This window comes from Chlorocebus sabaeus, chromosome 22, assembly GCF_047675955.1.
Source record: "Chlorocebus sabaeus isolate Y175 chromosome 22, mChlSab1.0.hap1, whole genome shotgun sequence".
Taxonomy (NCBI): domain Eukaryota; kingdom Metazoa; phylum Chordata; class Mammalia; order Primates; family Cercopithecidae; genus Chlorocebus; species Chlorocebus sabaeus.
The window spans coordinates 48,504,397-48,531,762 of NC_132925.1; the positions used below are offsets into that span (position 1 = coordinate 48,504,397).

Below are 27,366 nucleotides of genomic sequence, written 5' to 3' on the forward strand. Positions count from 1 at the left end.
TTGTTATAGAAATCTGTTTAATGGTTTAGGAATGTGTACACTGGCTCTGCCAAGTTTCCATAAAGGCAACTTTTCCATGTTTTAAAAAATAGATTTGGTATAAAGATTTATATATTCATAAATAGGTGACATGAAAAATTACCAAATGCAAATAGAATACTTGGGCTGCCTGAAGCCCTGTTCACTCCAAGTCCAGGCCCTGCAGGGGTCAGAGGGTCCCTGCTGGAGGAGGCCCCAACTCCAACAGCCTCTTAGGGAAGATAAACTGAATGCAATGTGTATTAGGAACCCTCCAGCTCCTTAAGCCAGCATCACACTGGCCCCACCCAGGCCTCAGCCCACCTCCCTCTGCTTTCCCCAACAGTCACCTCCACCCTTGCCCCTTCCCCTGCACTCCGGCCCCTGACCCAACCTGCTCCCACTCTTTGGCAATTTATCAACAAAGGAAGAGATGACACTGTTCTCCCGCCCCAGAGCCTGGGCTGCCGGGAGAGCTTAGCCTGCCAAGGGGAGGAAACAAGCCGGTTTTGTTTTGTCTCACACACTTCCCCATTTTCTCTCCCAGCCGTTTTAAGGACCGGAAGGGCAGTGGGGCCCCCTCCCGGGGGGATACAGCGGGGCAGGAGCCCCTGCAACCCCAGGTACAGGCCCTGAGCCCCTGACCGACTTTTGTGCCTGAGAGAGGGTGGGAATGCTTCTGGGTAGGAAATGGCTTCAGCCCAGGACCCAGGGGTAGGGGAACCTCGACTATGGGGTGGGTTCCTCCTGCCAAGGGGTATTAGGGGCAAGGCCCCAGGGTGGGGCCAGTTCCAGGAGCTGTGTCCAGCTAGGCCATCTGTGACCCCAAATGGCATGAATAAAAGGGCAGGTTGGTAACAGCCAGGGGAGGGCATGGGGCAGGGAGACCAGGTTGGCCCAGACAGGACAGAGGTGCTCCAGGGACAGGGTGCCAGGCAAGCTGTGGGGCCTTTGAAACATCCTGAGGGCCCAGGCCTGCCACGGGGTGACCTGGGCAGAGAAGCCTAGAGGACAGCAAGGTGCCCAAATGAGAGGTCAGGGCTTCTGGGGTGGAGGGACGGGGGCACAGTGGCAGCAGGGGAAGGAACGCGGAGTCCCAGGTGCGCTTGCCTTTCCAGGCCAAGCCCTTGGAGTGAGGTTGTCCTGCCTGGCGGGTGAGAAATGGAGGTGGCTCACAGTCCCAAGGTGACAAATGAACCCATCACCGGTCAGCTACCATCCCTGTGAAAGAGCCAGGGTGGAGAGCCCTGTCCACGTCCTCCCTCCCTCCCTCCCTAAGCCCTGAGGAAGGTAACAGCCCCACCTGTGAGACCCTGGCCTGGAAGCAGAGTAGGAGAGCTGGGCTTTTCAGAGGTGGGCAGTGGGTGGTGGTGGGCAGTACCAGGAACTATGCTTGGTTGGCTGGGACTTGCCCTGGAACTGGGGCTGAAATTCAGACAGGGAGTCCCAGGCCTTTGCTCCCAAGACCCCATGCATGCTCCGTTCCCCCCAAAACAGAGGGGCTCTGCAAGGATAGGCTTCATGCGACTTCTCTTCCAGTGTGGGCCTGCGGTGAAAGACCAGCTCAGCCCCTCCTGACCATGTGACCCCAGAAACATCAGCCCCAGCAGAAAGGTTGTGGGGCTGGAGGAAGGCACTGCCCATGACATATCCAGTCCCAGTGGGGTCTGAGGGCACCCCTCAGTGCCAGGCTCTGTCTGCCCTGCAAGCAGAGCCCAGGCACTGCAGTGGAGGTACAGGGGTAGAACCCAGACCCCACTCAGTTCCACTCTCGTCCCTGCCACAAGCAAAGCTGCTGAGGAAGGAAGCCAGGCAGCCTCGCCTCTGGTGTCCCCCAATCTGATGCACCCAGACTCCCCTCGGTGCAGGTGCCAGCCGCCCAGCTCCTGGCAGCCTTCCTCCCTTGCAGAACCAGGCTCAGCATTCCACAGGTAGCCTCCCTGCCCAAAAGGAAGCCTGGCAGGTGAGATGCTGGCTCCACCACCACCATCAAGCCCTTGCTTGTCTCAGTCTCAGAGGGGGAACCCGTCAGGGCCCCAACCCTGCCTCTTGGGTCACCGTGGCACTGCTGTAAGGCCTACTCTTGCCCTTTAGTGCAGAGGGCAGGGAGGCATGGGAGAGGCCTCTCACTGGCCCAGGGACTACACTGAGCCCTGCCTGGCCTGGCCTGGGAGCTAGACCACGCCCCGATGCAGCCCTGCTCGTGGGTCCAAGAGCTGCTTATTTCTGGGGGCACCCCTGCTAATGAGGCTGTGAGACACAGCTGGGCTGATACAGACGGACTGGGATTGGCTAGGGAAGATCACCTGGCCCCTTCAGTCCTAGCCCTGGCTCTCATGTCACTGAGCCACAGGCCCAGAGGACAATGCTGCTTCCCAGATCCCCCCACCCCACTTTTGCCTTCTAACCTTGGCGCCCAGCTCAGGATGAGGCAGTTAAGGGCCCAGGGAATAAAATGGGCCAGGATAAGGACCGCCAGCCCCTCTCCTTTCTTGTCTGGGAGACTCGATTCTATAAACTAGACTAGGACCCACACTCAGCTGGCAGGATTTCTGCTTGTGGGGTAAGGCTGGGTGCCTTGCGGTGCCCTCTCATCCCTGAGCCTCAAGGATGCAAGCATGCAAGCTTCTACTTGGAACTTAAATGTCCACTTTCCCATCTCATTCCCCCACCCGCCAAACTTTTGAGTGCTGGCACTGAAGGATTCACTAATTTTGCAACCTGAGTGGCAAAACACTGGGCCCCGAGCCAGCAGAGAGTCCCCACCTAGCTTTGGGCCGTGACCCCATGCTGTGCCGATGAAAATGAGAAGCTACACGGAAAGCCAGAAAACTCAGAAGTCCTGATGAGGCAGTGAGCTAGGCCCCAGGGAGACGTCTATGAGTGCTGCGGGGGGCAGTGAAGGCAGGAAGCAGGTTCCCCACCTGGAAGGGGCTGGGGCTTCCCTGGAGCTGCGCTCAGACACTGAGTCTGTGGGTCTCATGGCTCTTGCTCTGCTGCTCTGCTGCTCTGCGCAGAGCCCCAGAATGACCAGAAGAACCCAGGGCACTGGGCACATCCCTGGAAAGCAGCAACCTGCTGCCACAGGTTAAGCAAACCCATGAGAGGAAACAGTCAGAGCCACCAGGCGTGGGACAGGGAGGACCACCAGCCCCTCCTATTGTGGCCCACACCGGCTGGTTCAGGCCAGTCCTGGAATGTGAAGACTGTGGAGGGCCAGCTGCTGGCTGGCAGGGTAGCCCGTGAGGGTATCCTGCTTCCCCTTCCTCAAGGAGAGCCTCCATCCTGCAGCCAGGCCACAGGATGCAGAGCTCCAGAGCTTCACCCGGCTGCTCTAGTCGCCGGTGCCCAGGAGGGCTGGCTCTGGAGGGCTGGGCTTGGCAGGCCGGGAAGAGCAAGGAGGTGGGGAGCCCCCAGCTTGCTGGCCCGGCCCCCGGTCAGCACCCGCAGCCCCAGCCTTCTCCAATGTCCTTGCTGTTCAGCTGGATGTGGTCGGGGCTCTTCTCGCTGAACAGCGGGCCCCCGTGCCGCATGATGAGCTCCGTGGCCACCCTCAGGAAGGCCTCCTCCACGTTGCTCGAGTCCTTGGCAGACGTCTCAATGGCACACAAGATGTCATAGTGCTCAGCCAGGCTCTGTGCCTCGGCCAAGGAGACCTCCCGAAGCTCGCTGAGGTCTGACTTGTTCCCTGCAGAGGAAAGCCAGGGGCAGCATGAGGCCATGAGGGCTGGGCAAGCCCAGTCCCACCTGGGAGGGCCATGCTGGCAGCCCCATGCCACTCCCCTCCACCACTACAAATGGACACCCTGGCACGGTCATCTACCTTTCTTTAAAAAACCGTTTTTAGGCCGGGTGCAGTGGCTTACGCCTGTAATCCCAACACTTTGGGAAGCTAAGGCAGGGGGATTGCTTGAGCCCAAGAATTCAAGACCAGCCTGGGCAACACAGTGAGACCCCATCTCAATTTACCCAGCTCCTCCTAGAAGGTATGAGATGACTTCATTATGTTCCAAATAAGTTGTTAAATTGTTCCTTAACCCAATTTCTAGAATAACTTTTTAAAAGTTTCAGTTTTGTATATGTGGTTATAAGGAAGACAAAAAAAAAAGAGTCTGGGCCGGGGGCAGTGGCTCACGCCTGTGATCCCAGCATTTGGGAAGGCTGAGGTGGGTGGATCACCTGAGGTTGGAAGTTCAAGACCAGTCTGGCCAACAAGATGAAACCCCTTCTCTACTTAAAAAAAATAGAAAAAATTAGCCAGGCATGGTGGCGACGGCCTGTAATCCCAGCTACTCGGGTGCCTGAGGCATGGGAATCTCTTGAACCGGGCAGATGGAGGTTGCAGTGAGCCGAGGTTGCGCCACTGTACTCCAGCCTGGGCAATAAGACCAAAACTCCGTCTCAAAGCAAAAAAGGAGTCTATAAAGATCTAAAATTTCCTTGACAACCTTAATTGATATAGCAACCAATTTCAAAGTGTGAAACTTATTTGGATCCTGATCTCAACAAACTGGAAAAAATAAAACACCTATGAATTTTATGAGCAATTATCAATCTGAATACAGACTGAATATTATTAACGAAATGTCAGTATTTTTAGATGAGAAAATAATATTGCTGGTTTTTTTTAAGTGTTTACATATTTTGTAGGTTCATGCTGGAATACTGCCAGGTGAAATGGTTTGATGTGAATTTGTCTCAACATGAGGGAGGGGAGGTGACACTGTATAGATGAGAGGAGGCTGGACTTGAGTTGCTGATTGCTGAAGCAGGGTAATGGGTACCTGGGGGCTCATTATTATTCTATTCCAAGCCAGATATAGTGGCTGACACCTGTAATTCCAACTACTTGGAGGCTGAGGCAGGAGGATTGCTTGAGGCCAGGAGTTCAAGATCACCCTGGGCAACATAGCAGGACTGCATCTCTAAAAATATATGTATGTATATATGTATGTATAAATAAATACAAAAAATACTATTTTCATAGCTGTATAAAATGTTCTATAGGCCAGGCATGGCAGCTCACACCTGTAATCCCAGCACTTTGGGAGGCAGAGGCGGGTGGATCATGAGGTCAGGAGATCGAGACCATCATGGTTAACATGGTGAAACCCCATCTCTACTAAAAATATAAAATTTCCATGCCAGGCAGGAATGTTTTTCAGAAATGTCCTGGATAAAAGGGAATTGGTAGCCAGGTGTGGTGGTGCACGCCTGTAGTCCCAGCTACTCAGGAGGCTGAGGCAGGAGAATCGCTTGAACCCGGGAGGTGGAAGTTGCAGTGAGCCAAGATCATGCCACTGCACTCCAGCCTGGCATCAAAGCGAGACTCCGTCCCCCACCCCTGGCAAAAAAAAAAGGCAGGGAAATGGTTAGGCCAGGTGGGGAAAACTCTGTTCCTGCCAAGCGCTCCATGTCCCAGTCTGAACAGGCTATGGAAGGCAGGTCACATGGAACCAGGCACCACCCTCTTCCCAGCTAGAGTCAGGTCCAGGCCCTGTCTGTACATCTGAGTCAGAAGAATCAACCTGTTGGCCCAGCTACTCGGGAGGCTGAAGCAGGAGAACCGCTTGAACCAGGGAGAGAGGTTGCAGTGGCTTTGCAGATCTTGCAGAACCAAGATCACACCACGGCACTCCACCCTGGGTCACTGAGTGAGATTCTATCAACCTGTTGTGGTAAGGACCCCAGGGATAACGTAAGAGCTAAAGAACTTCTCCAGTCCAGGTCTGGGAAGGCTGTATAGAAGGAAAACAAAGGTAAACAGCATCCTTCACAGCAGTAGTTCTCAAAGTGGGGTCCTTAGACCAGCAAGGTGGGTGTCACCTGCGAATCTGTTAGAAATACACATTCATGGGCCCCAACTAGCCCGCCTGGATCAGATGCTCTGGAGGTGAGGCCCTGCAGCTGCACTTGAAGAAGCCTTCTGTGGGATTCTGAGGCACGGAAACCATCAGGTGTCCCTGCTCTGTGTGTGGCATAACAGAGAAAGTCAGAAGCTTGAGGTCAGCAGAAGCAAACTCAAAGCCTACATGTGTATGCTCACAGTGGACCCGGATAAATCACTCCACTTTTCTGAGCCTCGCCCCAGGCCCTGTCAAATGAGGAGAAGCCAGGGTACAAGAGCTAAACCTTGACACATGTGAAGAACTGCAGAGCAAACTTCAGCTCCCTTTCTTCTTTCCTCTAATTCCAATGTTGAATATAACTTTCTTTTTTTTTTTTCTTTTTGAGACAGAGTCTTGCTCTGTCGCCCACGCTGGAGTGCAGTGGCGCTATCTCAGCTCACTGCAAGCTCCGCCTCCCAGGTTCACGCCATTCTCCTGCCTCAGCCTCCCCAGTAGCTGGGACTACAGGCACCCGCCACCACGCGCGGCTAATTTTTTAGTTGAGACGGGGTTTCACCATGTTAGTCAGGATGGTCTTGATCTCCTGACTTTGTGATCCACCTGCCTTGGCCTCCCAAAGCGCTGGGATTACAGGCGTGAGCCACCGCGCCCAGCCTTGAATATAACTTTCTAAGTGATTAGCGGGATCAGGATTTGCAAAACCATGGCTCAAACTCTGGCTGGGACTCCCTCTGGACTCAGGGTTACCCTGTGTTTAAAAAGCAGAGGGAGGCAGGGACAGGCAGAGTGATGGGATTTGTGGTCCCGAGGAACCCCCAACTCACCAATCAGCAGCTGCACAATGTTGGAGCCCGCGTACTTCCTCACATCCTCTATCCAGTGAGGCACTGACAGGAAGGAGCTCCTCTTGGTGATGTCATAGGCGAGGATGGCCCCATTGGCACTGCGGTAGTAGCTCTGGGTGATGGTGCGGAACCGCTCCTGGCCAGCCGTGTCCCAGATCTGCAGCTAAAGAAATAGGGTTCCTCAGTGAACCCAGTGGCACAGGCTGAACATGGCAACAGGCAGAGTGACCCCACAGACCCACACCCAGAGCTGTGGTTCCACTGGGCTAGGAGGCCTTCTGAGCCCTTAGAAAGCAACTCAGTGGCTCAACCTTGTTGGAAAACTGGGGAAGCAAAGGGAAGGTGAGCAGCCCGTCCTGGCCCTCCAGGGTCCTCGGGGAATAGTGGAGGAAGGGGCATACTCTGAGCTGGCCCAGGTCCTCTGTGTGCCCCTCGGTGTGCCCCTCTCCCCTCAGCACTGGGCCCACTGCTGGGAACACAGAACCACCAGTGCTCAAGCGGCCAGCGGCTGGAAAGCTGGCTCCAGGTGTACTGCGCGGCCAGCAGCGCACAAGGCCAGGTCCCCTCCCCTGCAAGAGCATCATGTACCCAGCTATGTGTGAGGCTCCTCCAGCATTAGGGTTCCCTCAGGACTCTACAGCCTGGTGATGAGGGCTGTGGGAAAGGTGACTGGTGGTGGCAATGGGCAGAGTCCTCCCATGGGGCCTTTGAGTACAAGGCAGTTCCCATCAGCTGACCCAGCTTGGCCAAAGCAAGGAGCTTGGGGGCTTTTTCCACCCATGTCTTCATTTAACACCTACTCTGCCCCACCTCCCACCAGACGTGGGCTGTGGAGGAGAGGTGCCCGTGGGCGGGAGGAGCTTCCCTAGCATCTTTTAGAAGCAGAGTCTGGCAGGATGGATACCAGGCCGGGCAGGGGCAGAGGTCTGTGGTGATCAGAGATCACCAGCCAAGGTGCATATGCCAGGGCTCTCGGTGACCAAATGCCTCAGAGATCGGCTGTGCCTTCTCTGCCCCACCAATCACAGGTTTTCGTGGCTCTCTGAAGACAGACACCCAGCTTGTGGCGTATGCCGAGCTGCAGGTCCATCAGCCCCCTTTGTAGGCACAAACACTCGGGGTGTCTCTTTACCTAGTTCTCAAGGTATATGAGAAAAGCCTTCCTCTCAAGGTCTGTCTGGGGTGGGGAAAGGCCACAGAGGCCCAGACAGTTCCTGAAGGCAGGGCCTCTGTCCCTGGCACTGTGGAGGTGACCACCATTTCCCCAGCCCCAACACAGAGAAGTCTGAGAGTGAAAGCTCTGGGTCACAATGTGCCAAATACGACCCCTTTTTTCTGAGTTGTCCCATTTACTCCTCAGTAAATGGCTCCAAGAAAACCAGGCCTATGTTCCATAGTTCATGCGTCTAGCAGCTCACGCATGGCAACATGGGGTGACGTGCAAGGTTTATGTGTGCACAACACAAGTCTGGGATCCAGATAACCTCTGGTGTGGAGATAACTCATCTCCACACATAACATGAAAGACATCAGCCAAACAACAGCAAAAATGCAACACAGAAGAAACAACACAGAGGCAAAGTCCTCAAACAATCATCAGTGTTTCAGAAATAGAGAAAGACTCATGGAATAAGAAAAGAATACTATCTTTTTTGGCGAGGGGCATTCAGAAAGGAAAAAGAGCTCAATTAAAAATATGATAACATACATGAAAAATGTAAGATCAGGGTTGGAAGACAAAGTTGAAGAAATCCCTCCAAAGTAGAGAAAAAATACCAAGAAACGGAAAAGAAAGAAAATAAAATTGTGAGCCAGGCGCGGTGGCTCACGCCTGTAATCCCAGCAGTTTGGGAGGCAGAGGCAGAAGGATCACCTGAGATCAAGAGTTCAAGACCAGCCTGGCCAACATGGTGAAACCCCGTCTCTACTAAAAATAAAAAAGTTAACCGAGTGTGGTGGTGCACGCCTGCAATCCCAGCTCGGGAAGGCTGAGGCAGGAGAACTGCTTGAACGTGGGAGTCAGAGGTTCCAGTAAGCCGAGACGGCGCCACTGCACACCAGCCTGGATGACAGAGTGAGTGAGACCGTCTCAAAAACAAAAAAGAAAATTAAGAACCAGGCTTGGAGAGCAGGATAATCAGAGCTTCAGAAAAAGAGAACAATAAAATCAAGGAAAGGAAATCAAGTATTTCAAGAAAAGTATCCAGAATTGACTGGGGCCCACCAGGCACACACACACAATGGAGCAGAGCAGACCACACTGCATCCATGGGCGGAAATTCCAGAACAACAGGCAAGAAGAAAGAATACAAAAGACCCATGTGGCTGGCATTAGATAGCCAATGAAACAATGCCTTAAAATGAGGAGAAAAATTATTTCCAACCTAGAATTCTCTACCCAACCAACCAGTAGTCAAGTGTGAGGTTTAATAAAGGCATTCCCAGACATACAGTCCTCGAAAAATTCACGTTCCTGCCACCCTTCCTCAGGGAGTGACTGAAAGTTCCTCTACCTAAATAAGTCAACAAAAAATAAGAAAATGTGGGATCCAGAAAACAGAAAGTTCAACTGAAAGGGGGGCAAAGGGAGATGCCAGGATGATGGAAAGATAGATAGATCCCAGGATAATACCTGAGCAGCAGCCTAGACATCAGCCAACCTGGAGCCGGTCAGAGGGCTCCTGGAGCAGCTTCCAACCATGGCAGCATCAATGGTGGCAGAGTAGCCCTCCCTCCACACACACCACAGGACTGGAGAAAATATATGAGGCTGTCGTTTTCGGAATGTAGACAACAAGCAGCATGAGACCATAACCCCTAAAAGAGGAAAAACTCATGAAAGACACCTCGTGATCATCGTGACGCTCTACCTGGGAGTTTCCTGACCATGGGCCCAGAATCCAAGCAGAGCACAGTGGTCCCACTGAGCTAAGGAGGCAGAGATCAGGGTCTGGAGCAGATTATGTGATGAAATGAGAAGACATATGTAGGGGGAGCCCAAAAGTCTATGTGAGGTGTCCCAGTGAGCTCTTGACCAGAGAGTGCCCCTTCCAGAGTTGAGAACAGACCAGAGATAGAGGTTCAGGAGTGCCAGGGGATGCTGAAGTTCCAAGCCAGACACAGTGAAGAGGCCCCATTAGTGTCTCATCAGTGCCCCATATATAAGCTGAGATATCAGAATGTCACTATGGGTGAGGACCATGCCTAAAGAAAGGCCTCCATAGACCTGCCCTAACCAACATAAGCCTTGGGTTTGGAGGTTGAGTTCTGCCACATTAGAGAGGCTCAGAAACACCTTAGTCTTTCCACATATCCACCCTAACAACAACAACAAAAAAAGCCTAAACAAACAACTTCATGGTGATCAGCCAGTAACTGAACTGACTACTAGGACAAGAATCAACACTCTTCTAAAGAAGATAACAGAATCCAGAGTCTCGTTAAGTTATCAACCACAATTCCCATATACTATTGAAAATTGCGGGCCGGGTGCGGTGGCTCAACCCTGTAATCCCAGCACTTTGGGAGGCCGAGACGGGCGGATCACGAGGTCAGGAGATCAAGACCATCTTGGCTAACACGGTGAAACCCCATCTCTACTAAAAAATACAAAAAACTAGCCAGGCGAGGTGGTGGGCGCCTGTAGTCCCAGCTACTCGGGAGGCTGAGGCAGGAGAATGGCGTAAACCCGGGAGGCGGAGCTTGCAGTGAGCTGAGATCCAGCCACTGCACTCCAGCCTGGGCAACAGAGCGAGACTCTGTCTCAAAAAAAAAAAAAAAAAAAAGAAAAGAAAATTGCTAAACATGTAAAGAAATAGGAAAATATGAACCACAGATAGGGAGAAAGCAATCTACTGACACTGATGCCAAAATGGCCCAGATATTGCATTTAGTAGGGAGACTTTAAAGCACTGATTTTAAATATGTTCAGAAAATTACAAGGAAAGTATGTTTAAATAATTAAAGAAAAATATCATCATAATGAGTGGACTAATAGGGGATTTAAGGAAATAAATGAAAATTATTTCTTAAAACATTAAAAAATGTTTTATTAAACTATTTATTATCATTAAAATTACTGGCTGGGTGCAGTGCTTCACGTCCATAATCCCAGCACTTTGGGAGGCCAAGGCAGGTGGATCACCTGAGGTCAGGAGTTGAAGACCAGCCTGGCCAACATGGTAAAACTCCATCTCTACTAAAAATACAAAAATTAGCTAGGCATTGTGGTATGCTCCTGTAATCCCAGCTACTTGGGAGGCTGAGGCACGAGAATCCCTTGAACCTTGGAGGCAGAGGTTGCAGTGAGCCCAGATCACACTACTGTACTCCAGCCTGGATAACAGAGCAAGACTGTCTAAAACAAAAATATAGATGTTAAACTTAATTTTTTTTTTTTTTTGAGATGCAGTCTTGCTCTGTTGCCCAGGCTGGAGTGCAGTGGCGCGGTCTTGGCCCACTGCAACCTCTGCTTCCTGGGTTCATGCCATTCTCCTGCCTCAGCCTCCCAAGTAGCTGGGACTACAGGTGTCCACCACCACACCTGGCTAATTTTTTGTATTTTTAGTAGAGACGAGGCTTCACTGTGTTAGCCAGGGTGGTCTCGATCTCCTGACCTCGTGATCCACCCACCTCAGTGTCCCAAAGTGCTGGGATTACAGGCGTGAGCCACAGCTCTCGGCCTTAATTTTTGTTTTGAGACGGAGTTTTACTCTGTTGCCCAGGCTAGAGTGCAATGGCACGGTCTCGGCTCACCGCCACCTCCTCCTCCTGGGTTCAAGTGATTCTCCTGCCTCAGTCTCCTGAGTAGCTGGGATTCTGGGCATGTGCCATCACACCTGGCTAATGTTGTATTTTTGGTAGAAACGGGGTTTCTCCATGTTGGTCAGGCTGGTCTCAAACTCCCGACCTCAGGTGATCCGCTCGCCTTGGCCTCCCAAAGTGCTGGGATTACAGGCGTGAGCCACTGCACCTGGCCTAAACTTAATTTTTAAATGAGTGGAAATTCTAGAACTAAAAATTATAATAAGTGAGGCTGGGTGCAGTGGCTCATGCCTGTAATCCCAGCACTTTGGGAGGCCGAGGCGGGCGGATCACAAGGTCAGGAGATCGAAACCATCCTGGCTAACACAGTGAAACCCCGTCTCTACTAAAAATACAAAAAATTAGCCGGGCATGGTGGCGGGTGCCTGTGGTCCCAGCTACTTGGGAGGCTGAGGCAGGAGAATGGCATGAACCCGGGAGGCCAGAGCTTGCAGTGAGCCGAGATCATGCCACTGCACTCCTGCCTGGGCAACAGAGCGAGACTCCATCACAAAAAAAAAAAAAAAAAAAAAAAAAAAAAAAAATTATAATAAGTGGAAAATTCACTGGATGAGCTTAATAGCAGATTACAGATGGCAGGAAAAAAAAAATCAGTGAACCTGAAGAAAAATCAATAAAGAGTTAATATGAGGAAGGGGGAAAAAATGGAAGAAAATGAATAAAATCGCAAGGATATGTGAAATAATACCAAACTGTCTCATACTCACATAATTGCAGTTCCAGGAAAAGATAGTGATAATGCGGGAAAAATACTCAAAGAACTAATGTTAGTGGCTGAAAAATCTCCAAATCTGATGAAACACACCTGGCTTAAAGATCCAAGAAGCTCAGCAAACCCCAAGCAGAAAAAATACAAAATACACCAAAGCAGATCACAGTCAGACTGACAGAAAACAAGAAAAAAGGGGAAATACAAAAAAACGGTCTGATAAAAGACATATTCCACACATGGGAACAACAATACAAATGACAAATAATCACTTCTCAGAATAATGGAGGCTAGAAGACAATGCTGAGAAGTGCTAAAAAGAAAAAAACAAATGCAGAAAGAAAAAACCCAATGCTGAAGTCCTTGTAAAACAAAATTTTCCCTCATAAGACAGTAAAATCAAGACATTTTCAGATAAATGGAAGTAGAGAGGAATAAAGCTGCCCTGCAAGAAATGCCAGATGGTACCACCGCACTCCAGCCTGAGCAACAGACCGAGACCCTATTTCAAAAGAAGAGGTGGAAGTGGCTGCTCTAGGGCAGGGGGTTGGCAGTATCCTAAAACCTTCTGCTATCAATCCTTGTAGAACCAAATGACTCCTCAACCCATACGCAAGTGTAAGTTTGCTTAAAATAAAAACTATATGAAAAACCAACAAAATAACTACTGATTAAGGCATGTAGGCCAACCAGCTGGTGAACTGTGGGCAGTAATGGAGAAGATATTTTGGGAAAGTAGACCCTTCCCATGGCTGGTAGTATTCCCATCCTATTCCCCCAAATAAGAGGAAGGGAAGGAAACAGGGCAGCGGTGGTACTCTGGGGCCAACAAGCTTGAGCTCATTACCTGATGCTCTGTCACCAGCTTTGTGTCTCTAGGCTAAAACTTCATTCTGTTTTTCTTTTTCTTTTTTTTTTTTGAGGCGGAGTGTAGCTCTGTTGCCCAGGCTGGAGTGCAGTGGCCGGATCTCAGCTCACTGCAAGCTCCACCTCCCGGGTTCACGCCATTCTCCGGCCTCAGCCTCCCGAGTAGCTGGGACTACAGGCGCCCGCCACCTCGCCCGGCTAGTTTTTTGTATTTTTTAGTAGAGACGGGGTTTCACCGTGTTAACCAGGATGGTCTCGATCTCTTGACCTCGTGATCCGCCCGTCTCGGCCTCCCAAAGTGCTGGGATTACAGGCTTGAGCCACCGCGCCCGGCCTCTTTTTTTTTTTTTGAGATGAGTCTTGTTCTGTCACCCAGGCTGGAGTGCAGTAGCGTGATCTCTGCTCACTGCAACTTCCGTCTCCCAGGTTGAAGCAATTCTCCTGCCTCAGCCTCCCGAGTAGCTGGGATTATAGGCGTGTGCCACCACACCCGGCTAATTTTTGTATTTTTAGTAGAAATGGGGTTTTGCCATGTTGGCTTGGCTGGTCTCGAACTCCTGACCTCAGGTGATCCGCCCACCTCGGCTTCCCAAAGTGCTGGGATTGCAGGCGTGAGCCACCGTGCCGGCCATTCTGTTTTTCATCCATACAAAAAGGCGCTGTCAGAGTCAAATGACCAAACCCTTGTGCCCAAGTGCTAACATGGAGAAGGTGCTGATAAATGCATCCGTTTAACAATATTTACTGAGCTATTATAATTTTGTGGCAAACATTTTTAATATACACAAAGGAACTTTAACGCAAATGAGAATATATAAAGTACCAAAAGAAAAAGATATTGGGCTGTGTACATGAGTCGTTCATTTTTCATTCAACATGTGCTGAGCTCCTGCCTTGTCCCAGTCTCTGCTCTGATAACTGGGGATATAGCAGGGAATGGAGCAAAACCAGCTCCATTCTAGTAAGAGGAGACAGAATGTGCCACAGATCCTTTTAAAAGGTGATCATGAGCATGCTACAGAACGTGAAAGTCAAGGAGAGAGCCTCAGGGGTGGGTGCCAGCCTACTTGACGATCTGAGAAACTGTCTGAGCTGAGGCCTGAGTGATGAAGAGCCAACCACAGGGACGGTGTTTAGGTGGGGGAAAAGGCGAAGGCTCTGAGGCAGGAGGATGCTTACTGTGCTAGAGACATAGAAAGGTCAGTGTGGCCAGATGGACGTGAAGAAGGAAACCGGGAGGAGACATGTTCAGAGACATGGGCCAGAGCCACAGCATATAGGATCTTGCATGCCAAAGTCAAGATTGTGGATTTCGTTTTTCTTGTAATGTGAAGTCACTGGAGATTGTCTCAGGCAGGGAAATATGAGCCAGTCTCCTCTTTTCTCCCACTCACATATCTTATCAGTGCACCCTGCACTCCAGCCACAGCTGCAACAACCAGCTTTGCACACACACAAAGGCCTGCCCGCATCGCACCCCTCACTCCCTGCCTGGGAGCATCTCTGAGTCTGGCCAGGGAGTCCTGTCAGAAACCACTGTGTGCTCATGCCTCCATGACCCAGAAGAGAGGGGCCTCCCCACCCTAGGGATCACCCGTGACTAACGGGAAACAGGGATAAAGTTCTCCTCTCCCACCTCTCAGAGGGACCACTGTGAGACACATTCCTCATGCACCTTGCAAAGTCCCCAGGGTCAAGACCACTGCCCGTGGCAGCTAACTGAAAGATGCAGCTCTATCTAAGCCTTGCCTCGTTCCCCAGGCCAGTCTCCAAAGGGGAAGCCCGGACTAAGACAAGATGTGCTCTGGTTTGTTTTTAAAATATCATGGCCAGGCGCAGTGGCTCATGCCTGTAATCCTAGCACTTTGGGAGGCCGAGACGGGTGGATCACGAGGTCAGGAGATCGAGACCGTGCTGGCTAACACAGTGAAACCCCGTCTCTACTATAAATACAAAAAATTAGCTGGGCGTGCTGGCAGTCGTCTGTAGTCCCAGTTAGTCAGGAGGCTGAGGCAGAAGAATGGTGTGAACCCGGGAGGCAGAGCTTGCAGTGAGCTGAGATCGCACCACTGCATTCCAGGCCTGGGTGACAGAGCAAGACTCCATCTCAGAAAAATAATAATAATAATCACTCAGGTCACTGGGTGGAGAACAGTCCTGTCATGGGATCACAGAGAGGGCTTAGTGTAACAGGCAGCTTGATCACTTCACCCATGCCTACTATATTCCAAAAGAGGAGGGAGAAGCCAAGCCTGGAGAGCCCCTTCCCCAGACCAGACCCCTCTTCACCCCAACCAAGCCAGCTGGCATTAGGCAGCACCCAAAGGAGGCTGGATGAGAGTTGAATGCCTCTGATCTGCCACTTTAGCTACGCTATTTGAGAAACAGGCAGATGACAAGACACAGCAACCAGGAACCATCATACCATCTATTGGAGAGGCCAGGCCTAGGCTCAGTGTCTCAGAAGGCAAGCAGACCCACCCTGTGGACTTGTGGGGGTCCTGGCCATCTCACTCGTCCTTGCCACTGCCTGCAGGCAGAGACCAGGAGCCGACATTATAGAGGAAAGAGGGAGGCTCTGAGGGGTGCCAGGACTCGGCCAAGGCAACCCAACGCAGAGTCCTGGACTCCAGGCTGGCTGTCTCTCTGCCTTGGGAGAGGCTGGGACCAGCAGGGACACATGGGCTCTGAGTCCCCACTGCATCTGCCCTAGCTGTGCCCTCCTCCTGCCCACTTATCCCCACTTCCCTACTGCCACTCCAGCCTCTTACCAGGGTCTACACAAACAGCTTCAGGCCTGGCTCCACACCACTTCACCCAGTCCATTTTCGGCACACAGCACAGTACAGCTTCTGAAACAGTGCTAGGATCTTGTAACTCCTCTGCCCTCAACCCTTGGGTAGCAACCCCAGGATGTGCCTCTTGCCATTCCTAGAGTATTGCAAGGCCTCTGCATCAAGGACATTGCCCTTGGTGTTCCCTGCCTGAAAAGCTCTCCCAGACGCCCATGTGACTGGCCTCCTCATTCATTCCCATCTATGCTTTTTTTTTTTTTTTTTTTAAGATGAAGTCTCACTTTGTCACCCAGACTGGAGTGCAGTGGTACGATCTCGGGCTCGCTGCAACCTCCGCCTCCCAGGTTAAAGTGATTCTGCTGCCTCAGCCTCCCAAGTAGCTGGGATTACAGGTGTTTGCCACCATGCCTGGCTAATTCTTATATTTTTAGTAGAGACAGGGTTTCACCATGTTTACCAGGCTGGTCTTGAACTCCTGACCTTGGTGATCTGCCCGCCTTGGCCTCCCAACGCGCTGAGATTACAGGCGTGAGCCACCACACCTGACCAAGAGGCCTTTCTTAAAAGAGCAGTCCCATCCTGTCCCAACCCCAATTTATTTTTCTTTAGCGCATGTCACTGCCTGACATGCACACACACACTTTTTAAATGTTTACTCTCTCTGCCTCATGAGTTCCACAACGGCACAGGCCACATCAGTCTAGTTTTCTGCAATCTGCACAGCACCTAGCACAGTGCCTGGCATGTAGAAGGTGCCCGACAGAAACATAATCTGGAGGAATGAGTACTGAGGACCATTTTGCCTCGGAAGCCTTTCACACTGCCAGTTGAATGAGATGCACACTGTTATGGCTAAGAGTGTTTCTCACTGCCCAGAGGACATAAATGGCCTTAAACCACTGAAAACATCTGCCAAGTTGAGAATGGGAACTCCACTTTCTCTACTCCCCACCCCCAAGCCCTCCTCCTGCACACTCCCCTGACCAGCCACTAACCTGACCAGCTAACAGGGACTCTAAACTGTGAATAAGCTCCAAGCCCTCTCACCTAGCACATCACCAACTATTTGAACTTTTCCCAGTAGGCTTGTCTTATAATTGACCTTCACGGAAGGGTGAAGTCCAGAAGCATCTGCTGGACCCAGAGGGTATGGGTAAGGCCTAATTAGGAAAGAAAAGGGCTACCAGAGTATGTACGCTCAGAAAAGCAGCACTCCCCCTCCTCTCCCACTCAGCAAGGATTGGCAGGTAAGTTTCATATGGGGTGGGGATTTCAAGGCTGCAAGGGTTTCATTCCTGGTCACCTTAGTGACAGAAGGGCTCAGTCCTGCCAATCACTGCCTCAGTGGGGAAGCACGTGTTGGGTGAGGGATGAGGCTTCTTTCCTTTTCTAACCTCCAAACATAACTCCCAGCTTATACTACCCTCTGAGTCTCCACACTCATGACAAAGCAGTGCTGTTCTCACTGTTATCTTTTCTGGGATAAACTGTATTCATCTTAACCTTTTGGTGCACTCCCACCTACCCGTCAGGACCCCAGTTCAAAAGTCTCTGATTTTCCCTGACACCATGGGCCATGGCCCAACCCTGAGCAGAATTAACTCTTCTTTCCTTCATGTTCCCATAACTCTTTACTCTTGCCCCTACAACAATACACATCACAGAGTGGGTTATCCATCTAAGTCAAATGTCCCACACTATTGGGCTTTGGGGCCAGATGAGGAGTAAGGCAGTAAGAAGACAGGACTGGTGGGACCTGCTGGCAATCAGAAAAGGATATGCTATCTAAAACAAGTTCAATAGTAACAAACCAGGCAACAACCCTTCTGCTGGCCAAACAAAACAGGCTTTAGGCCAGGTGTGGTGGCTCACTTTGGGAGGCTGAGGTGGGCAAATTACCTCAGGCCAGCAGTTCAAGACCAGCCTGGCCAACGTGACGAAACCTTGTCTCTACTAAAAATACAAAAATTAGCTGGGCAAGACGGTACATGTCTGTCATCCTGGTTACTTGGGAGGCTGAAGCACGAGAACTGCTTGAACCTGGGAGGTGGAGGTTGCAGTGAGCCGAGATCGTGCCACTGCACTCCAGCCTGGGCAACAGAGTGAAACTCCATCTCAAAAAACAAACAAACAAACAAAAAACACAAAAAAACGGGGCTAGGCGCAGTGGCTCATGCCTGTACTCCCAGCACTTTGGGAGGGAAGGCAGGCGAATCACCTGAGGTCAAGAGTTCGAGAGCAGCCTGGCCAACATGGTGAAACGCTGTCTCTACTAAAAATACAAAAATTAGCTGTGCATGGTGGTGGGTGCCTATAATCGCATCCAGGAGGCTGAGGCAGGAGAATCACTTGAACCCGGGAGGTGGAGGATGCAGTGAGGCAGAGGATGCAGTGAGGCAGAGGATGCAGTGAGCCGAGGCCACGCCATTGCACTCTAGCCTGGGCAACAAGAGTGAAACTCCATCTCAAAAAAAAAAAAAAAAGTTAACATTAAAAAAACAAACAAAAAGCGGGCTTTGTAGTGGAAACTGACCTCGGGCTACTGCTTGGCTCCTGGTTCCTATGTCCATCTCTTGCCACCAGGAATGGATTCCCTAAGGAGAAAGACCCTGTCTTATTCCTCTTGACACCATCAATACTTGCACAGTGCCTGCAGAGAAGGGCCTCAACACATCAGCAGTCCACTGTGGTCAGGTCCCGGTAGTCAGGCCCGTGCAGTGGGGCTGAAAGCTGCTTTCCAGGAATTCCTGGTTCACGTTCCCACTGAGTAAGTTCAGATGTGCCCCAGTGGGAAATCAATCCTGCCTACTAGGTTAAAAGCACCACTGAAGTTCGGTTCTGGGAACTGTGTCCAGCATCTGTCCCTCCCAACGGAAACAGGAAGGTTTTATTTGACGAGACTTTCTCCTGAGTAACGAAGCAGGCAGTGGGAAGTTCCTTGCTTCTTCATATTAGAGAAGGACCTTGGAAAAGTTAGTTCTCAAGACAAACTCTGAAAACTGGTCAGATTGACCCAAATACAAGTTCCTGAGCTATTTTTCATTGTGTCTTGGGATGTGGCGAGTCAAACCAGGAGATGGAGTTTGTGGGCCATGCCAGCTCCTGACTGCCACTGTCCCTCCTCCCACGTGCTGCGGTCCTCCAGGGAAGGGTTTGGCCCTGGGCTCACAAGCAGGTCACAAGCCAGGGAGTGAAGCACTGTGAAGTGCCATGGTAAGACAGCAAAATCTCTAGCATATTAACCGGCTAAGGACACAGCCTGCCACCATCTGGCCAGACAGGTGGAGAGAGACCAAAGTGAGGACAAGAAAGGTAAGACCAGGCTGTACCAGCAACACAGGCTGGTGGCAGGCAGAGCAGACTGCAATGCATGCAGTCTGGTGTCAGGGGGCACAAATTCTCCTCTGCAGTAGGGGAGTAGAGGACCAGGACAGACTCTCATGCCCAAAATTCCTCCCGCCTCTTAAACATGAGTGCCTCAAGGCCCAGCATGAGAAATGGCTTGCTTTGTCTCTTGTTAAAATGCAGCTCTCCTTGGGAGGCTTGGTGGCAACGCTGAGTGAAGAAAAATCCAGGATGTGTTCCTGTTCCTGTGCTCCACCAGCACGAGATGAGTGACGGCCCCTTCTGCTTCTCGCAGTTCGAGTTTCCTCCCCAGTCACCCAGGAAGCACAGTAACCCACCATGTTTTGTAGAGCTGGTGAAAGCAAGAGGCCAGAGGCCCTGAAAGTCAGAAGGCAGAGTTCTGTGGGCGCCTGGCACTGTCTGTCAGTGCTCCGTGTGTGTCAGGCCATTTCATCCCGTGACAACCCTAGAAGGTCGGTCTCATTATTCCTTATGTCTGAGGGGTCACAGGAATGAAGCATCAGCAGAGGTCTGACTCTGAAGCCTGGTGTCCGTTACTGTGGACATGGCTCCTCCACAAGCACATAGAAACTGCTTCCAAGAAATCTCACTGCCACTGGCACCTCCTGTAGGAATCAAACCCTTTCCTGAACAGCTTGGATGGGAAAAAGGTGCACTGTGGGAAACGATCCTGGCCTCTGGCCAACAAGTCCTGCCTCTTCTGCTTGCCAAGTGCCACCTCTTCCAGGTATTCCTCTTCCTCGCAGGAAGCTAAGGGCATCTACGACTAGCCTGCTGCCACCCAAACACCTTGCTTGCTTGCAGGCTCCTTGCGGCACCAGGGAAACATTTGGTAATGAGGAAACCAAGGCAGCATGCAGGAGCTTGCAGTGGGCACCGCTCAGCCAGGAGGCCCATCAGGAAGGGCTTTCAGCAAGCATTGACAGCATCCTCAGAGTCAGGGCTGCAAGCGCCAGTGTCCTTGGTAGACAGCCTCCTGGAGCCCTCACAGCCTCCACAAGAATTCCCATAAACCCCACACCTCTTTTCCCCAAATTCCTCAGCTGCAAGGGCCCAGGCACAAGGGATTCAGATGTCCTGTGGCCCACACTGAACAACGCCAACCCTCAAGCCATCCCTCCAGTTTCCTACTACTTTGGTCATCAGCGATATCCCAGTCTGGCCTCACGTGTCCATCACCCTCACCCTCCACACCATTCGGTTGCCTCATCAACTCTCTAGAGCAAACCCTCCTCCCCGGGCTCCCAGGCACAGTTGGCCATTTCACTGCCTATGGCCCCCAGGCCCACGACCTGCCAGTGCCACCAGGCTGGCCCTCATACTTGCCATGCTCTCATCTGCCCCCATTCTCCAGCTGCACGCAGCTTGGACAAACAACACACTCCTCCCTCCCAAGGCCACAGTTCTGCACAGAGGCGGCCACAGCATTCAAAGCCCTGCCCATCTCACTTCCCTAGGAATCTCTCACGAATCTTCCAGGGCCTCCCTCCTTTTCACGCCTCTGTGGCCCTGAGAAGTGTGGATTAAAGCCCCCCACCAAGCTCCGCAGAACTCAGCACACCTCCCTAGGACAGCCACGGCAGCCACATGGCCCTGCCTTCCAGGAACAGCCCTGACTGTCCATGTTTGGCCGGCTGTTGCCACAACATGTGGAGGTGAAAGATGAGTACTTGTCAGGCCATGCAGTCCAACTCTTGCTTCAGAAGTCTCAGTTACCACAGCCACAGCATTAATAGCATTGTAAGCTAATTATCTGTCTACATATATTTTCTCCACCAGAGGTGAGTCCCCAAACAGAGACTGCCTCTTATTTACCTTTCTCTCTCTGGTGCCTAGAACAGTGCCTGGGAGAGAGCAGGTACCTAAGGAATGAATGAACAAATAAACCATGCACAAGTCACCATGCTATGTAATTTACATACAGGGTATTAGATGGGTAATTCCCAGCCAACAACCATAACTAAACTCGACAGAGCACCACCTTCCAGGTTTCAAGGGTTCTTCCCTTTTAGCCCCATTTCAACTTGTCTGGTGCTCCAGATGGAAGGCTGTGGCTCTTAAGTGATCAAGAAACACAAGTCAAAAGAACAGAGAAATCTTTAGAAATCAACAGAAATGGAGAAAGCTGGTAAACACCACCCTAACCAGGTGATCGAACAGGCCCCATTACTAGTGGGGAACTTGGCACCAGGGGCTGCCTCCCGTGCTGCAGGATGAAGCCTACAACATCCCCTAGGATACATTCTTGCCAGAATGGTTTAACTTGAGGCTCATTGAGTCCTCACACTTCCAGCTTACAGGAAATATAAGGAATAAAGAAACAAGTGAAAAGACAACATAAGGAAACTATGAGAAAAAACTAGAAGGTGACTCTAACAACAACAACAACAAAAAATCATGGCGTATACTCATCTATAAATTAATTTTTAAAAATCAATGTCATTTGGCTGGGTATGGTGGCTCATGCCTGTAATCCCAGCACTTTGGGAGGCCGAGGCGGGTGGATCACGAGGTCAGGAGATCGAGACCATCCTGGCTAACACGGTGAAACTCCATCTTTACTAAAAATACAAAAAAATTTGCTGGGTGTGGTGGTAGGTGCCTGTAGTCCCAGCTACTTGGGAGGCTGAGGTAGGAGAATGTTGTGAACCCAGGAGGCAGAGCTTGCAGTGAGCTGAGATCGTGCCACTGCACTCCAGCCTGGGCGACAGACTGCTACTCCATCTCAAAAAAAAAAAAAAAAAAAAAAAACCACACAAAATAAAATAAAAATTAAAAATTAAAAAGTTGCATGTAGTCGGGCGCGGTGGCTCACGCCTGTAATTCCAACACTTTGGGAGGCCAAGGTAGGCAGATCACTTGAGGTCGGGAGTTTCGAGACCAGCCTGACCAACATGGAGAAACCCTGTCTCTACTAAAAATACAAAATTAGCTGGGCGTGGTGGCACATGCCTGTAATCCCAGCTACTTGGGAGGCTAAGGCAGGAGAACTGCTTGAACCTGGGAGGCGGAGGTTGCAGTGAGCCAAGATCGTGCCATTGTACTCCAGCCTGGTCAACAAGAGCGAAACTCCACCTTAAAAAAAAAAAAAAAAAAAAAAACAGTTGCATGTTAATGTATTCAGGTGTGAAGTATGATGTTTACAACTTACTTTAAAATTTTTTTTAAAAATGTATATTATGGCCGGGTATGGTGGCTCACACCTATAATCCCAATACTTTCGGAGGCCGAGGTGGGCGGGTCACCTGAGGTCAGGAGTTCGAGACCAGCCTGACCAACATAGCAAAACACCACCTTTACTAAAAATACAAAAATTAGCCAGATGTGGTGGCATGCACCTGTAATCCCAGCTACTCTTGAAAGGCTGTGGCAGGGCCGGGCGCGGTGGCTCAAGCCTGTAATCCCAGCACTTTGGGAGGCCGAGACGGGCGGATCACGAGGTCAGGAGATTGAGACCATCCTGGCTAACACGGTGAAACCCTGTCTCTACTAAAAAATACAAAAACCTAGCCGGGCGAGGTGGCGGGCGTCTGTAGTCCCAGCTACTCAGGAGGCTGAGGCAGGAGAATGGCGTGAACCCGGGAGGCGGAGCTTGCAGTGAGCTGAGATCCGGCCACTGCACTCCAGCCTGGGTGACAAAGCGAGACTCTGTCTCAACAAAAAAAAAAAAAGAAAGGCTGTGGCAGGAGAATCACTTGAACCTGGGAGGTGGAAGTTGCAGTGAGCCAAGATAGTGCCACTGCACCCCAGTCTGGGTGACAGAGCGAGGTTCCATCTTAAAAAAAAAAAAAAAAAAAGGAAAAGACAAGAGACCTGGCAGACAGACCTTAAATTTTAGCTCCTGTCCTGTACAACCTCCAGAAAAGAGAATAGAGAGATGACAAGAAGGAGTTAATCAAATAAATAAAAGAAAATTCTCAAGAGGGCTAGAAACACAGGAATTTTCACATTGGCTATACCTACCAAGTTCAGAGCAGGATGAATGAAAAAAATCCCACATGTAAACAGGATGTGGTAAGACTTCAAAACACCAGAAGTAATTTTTTTTAAAAGCCTATATATTTCCAAAAGTAAAATATGAGTTAACAACAAGCAAACAATAATTCAACTACTATCAGACTTCATATCAGCTGCAGCATTAGGCTGATAATGTGTTGGTGGCTCCCAACATATTACTCATGTACTTTTGGTGATGCTGGTAGAAACAAGCCTCCTCCCAGGCTGGGCGCGGTGGCTCACGCCTGTAATCCCAGCACTTTGGGAGGCTGAGGCAGGCGGATCACAAGGTCAGGAGATCAAGACCATCCTGGCTAACATGGTGAAACCCCGTCTCTACTAAAAATACAAAAAATTAGCCGGGTGTAGTGGCGGGCACCTGTAGTCCCAGCTACTCAGGAAGCTGAGGCAGGAGAATGGCGTGAACCCGGGAGGCGGAGCTTGCGGTGAGCCAAGATCGTGCCACTGCATTCCAGCAAGAGACCAAGACTCCATCTCAAAAAAAAAAAAGAGAAACAAGCCTCCTCCTCAACAAGAGCCTCAGGCAGCATCCAGATGAGGGTACTGTCATCACAGGAGGCCACAGCTCCATGCAGGTGACTGCCCCTGTAGACCTTTCAGTGGGACAGGATGTGGAGGAGGAAAACAGTGATATTGAGCATCCTGCCCTGTGTAGGCCTAGGCTGATGTATGTGTGTCTTAGTTTTTAATAAAAAAGTAAAATAAGTAAACATTTTTAAAATAGAAAAAAACTTACAGAACAGAATGTAAAAAAACATATTTTTATATGGCTGTACAATGTGTTTGTGTTTTAATCAAGTGTTATTACAAAAGAGTCAAAAGTTAAAAACATTGCTGACTGTGAAAAAAATTAAAAACCAGTTTAACACAAGCTTGTCCAACCCATGGCCCACAGGCCACATGTGGCCCAGGACGGCTTTGAATGCAGCAAAACACAAATTCATAAACTTTCTTAAAACATCGTGAGATTTTTTTTTTAAGCTCATCAGCTATCGTTAGTGTATTTTATGCGTGGCCCAAGACAACTCTTCTTCTGATGTAGCCCAGGGAAACCAAAAGATTGGACATCCCTGATTTAACAGTTTATAAAGAAAAAAGGGGCCAGGAGCAGTGGCTCATGCCTGTAATCCTAGCACTTTGGGACACTGAGGCGGGTGGATCACGAGGTCACGAGATTGAGACCATCCTGGCTAACACAGTGAAACCCCGTCTCTACTAAAAATACAAAAAATTAGTCAGGCGTGGTGGCGGGCGCCTGTAGTCCCAGCTATTGGGGAGGCTGATGCAGGAGAATGGCGTGAACCCGGGAGGAGGAGCCGGGAGGTGGAGCTTGCAGTAAGCCGAGATCATGCCACCGCACTCCAGCCTGGGCGACAGAGTGAGATTCTGTCTCAAAAAAAAAAAAAAAAAAAGAAAAAGAAAAAGAAAAAAGGGCTGGGTGCAAGGGCTCACACTTGTAATCTCAGTACTTTGGGAGGCTGGCGCAGGCAGATTGCCTGAGGTCAGGAGTTCAAGACCAGCCCGGCTGATATGGTGAAACCCCGTCTCTACTAAAAATACAAAAATTAGCCGAGAGTGATGGCGAGTCCCTGTAATCCCAGCTACTTGGGAGGCTCAGGCAGGAGAATTCTTTGAACCCAGGAGACGGAGGTTGCGGTGAGCCGAGATTGCACCATTGCACTCCAGCCTGGGCAACAAGAGCGAGACTCCATCTCAAAAATAAAAATAAAAAAAAGAAAGAAAAAAGAAAGAAAAGTTTATAAAGCAAAACAAAGCTACCATAAGCTAAGGTTAATTTATTATCGAAAAAGAAAACTTAAGCAAACTTAGTGTAGCCTAAGTGTCCAGTGTGTATGAAGTCTACGGTAGAGCAGTCATGCCCTAGGCCTTCACAGTCACTCACCTTCACTCATTCACTCACCCAGAGCAACTTCCAGTCCTGCATGCTCCATTCATGGTTAGGGTCCTATACAAATATTCCGATTTTTATCTTTTATACTGTCTTTTTACTGCCTCTTTTCTATGTTTACTTTAGATCCACAAACACCTGCTATGGCATTATAACGGTCTACGGTGTTCAGTACAGGTTTGTAGCTTAGGAGCAACAGGCCACACCATATAGCTTAGGTGTGTGGAGGCTATGCCATCTAAGGTGTATAAGGACACTCTACAATGGGCACAAGATGGACTCGCCTAACGACACACTTCTCAGAACATATCCCCGTCTTTAAGCAACACACAACTGTAGTTCAGTATCTTAAGTTCTCAGGAAGATTATTTTGTACTTAGATTTCTATATCTAGCCAAGCTAACATTTAAGTGAGGGAAAAATAATTTTGGTTATGTGATTACTGAAAGTTTATCAACTACAGACTTTTTCTGTAAGAATCATTTGAGAGGCTGGGCACGGTGGCTCACGCCTGTAATCCTAGCACTATAGGAGGCTGACGCGGGTGGATCACAAGGTAAGGAGATGGAGACCAACTGGTTAACACAGTGAAACCCTGTCTCTAATAAAAATACAAAATAAATTAGCTGGGCGTGGGGGCGGGTGCCTGTAGTCCCAGCTACTCAGGAGGCTGAGGCAGGAGAATGGCGTGAACCCGGGAGGCGGAGCTTGCAGTGAGCCCAGATCGCGCCACCGCACTCCAGCCTGGGTGACAAGAGGGAGACTCCGTCTCAAAAAAAAAAAAAAAAGAATCATTGGAGAAAAAATTCAGACAAAACTAAAATGAATCAAAGAAATAAAGAATAGTACGTTTAAAAATAATAAAACTTAAGCCGGGCAGGGTGGCTCAAGCCCGTAATCCTAGCACTCTGGAAGGTCAAGGCGTGTGGATCACGAGGTCAGGAGTTCAAGAGCAGCCTGGCCAACAGAGTGAAACCCCGTCTCTACTAAAAATACAAAAAAAATTAGCCAGGTGTGGTGGCGGGCGCCTGTAATCCCAGCTCCTTGGGAGACTAAGGCAAGGAAAAGTGTTTGAATCTGGGAGGCAGAGGTTGCAGTGAGCCGAGATCGCACCACTGCACTCCAGCCCGGGCAACAGTGCGAGATTCTGTCTATAATAATAATAATAATAATAAAAGTTAGATTTAAGTCTAACTGTTGGTACATAATGTAAAAAAAAATTTGGAATGGGCAATGAGGAGAATGTAAAAGTGTGCTTGGTTTTGTTTTTGTTTTTTGTTTTTTCTTTTTTGTGAGACAGAGTCTCACTCTGTCACTTAGGATGGAGTGCAATGGTGCGATCCTGGCTCACTGCAGCCTCGACCTCCGGGGCTCAAGTGATCCTCTCACCTCAGTCTCCTGAGTAGCTGGGACTACAGACACACAACACCATACCTGGTTAATTTTTTTTTATTCTTTGTAGAGATGGGGTCTCCCTATGTTGCCCAGGCTAATCTCAAACTCCTGGGCTATAGCAATCTGCCTGCCTCTGCTTCCCAAAGTGTTGGGATTATGGTGGTTCTTGTCTTCTTTAGGTGAAAAAAACCAAATCCTGGTAGATAAATTTAAACATGAATTTAAAACTTAATAAAATGGATAGAAACAGCACTATATTTCCAACTTACTGACTGATCAATTCAACAAAAGCAAGCCAAGAGGTAGCTAGATAAATGGAGAAAGAGTGTGCTTCCTTCCTGCCTTCCTTCATTCATTCAACAACCAAAAGATAAAGTACACTGTGCCAAGTGCTTTGTTACCTAAGACAAAGTCCATGCCCAGAAGTGCTGAGTGCCTGAGGGTGGAAGGAAGCAAACAGTAACAAACAAGTGAAGTATGACTCGGGGCAATGCAAAGTAAAAAACAAAACAAGGCAAGTAAGGGAATAATGTTGAAAACATTCTGCAGCTAGGCGTGGTTCACGCCTAAAATCCTAGCACTTTGGGAGGCCAAGGTGGTGGATCACAGGTCAGGAGATGGGACAATCCTGGCTAACACAGTGAAACTCTGTCTCTACTAAAAATACAAAAAATTAGCTGGGCGTGGGGGCGGGTGCCTGTAGTCCAGCTACTCAGGAGGCTGAGGCAGGAGAATGGTGTGAACCCGGGAGGTGGAGCTTGCAGTGAGCCAA

General features: G+C 50.0%; 1 protein-coding gene across 2 annotated transcripts in view; it reads right to left on the reverse strand.

The window, feature by feature from the left end:
* RAB43 (RAB43, member RAS oncogene family) overlaps positions 1 to 27,366 on the reverse strand; it is a 38,694-nt gene continuing 11,328 nt past the window's right edge. The window contains exons 2-3 of one of the 2 annotated variants that reach the window (XM_007985407.3): positions 6,692 to 6,875; positions 1 to 3,706 (exon numbers count right to left, since the gene is read on the reverse strand). In XM_007985407.3, coding sequence (XP_007983598.1) covers positions 3,456 to 3,706; positions 6,692 to 6,875 — 435 coding nt within the window. In that variant the 3' untranslated portion in view covers positions 1 to 3,455. Of the gene's footprint in view, positions 3,707 to 3,755; positions 4,944 to 6,691; positions 6,876 to 27,366 lie in introns of those variants that run through there. The other variant, XM_073009815.1, reaches the window with a different exon arrangement.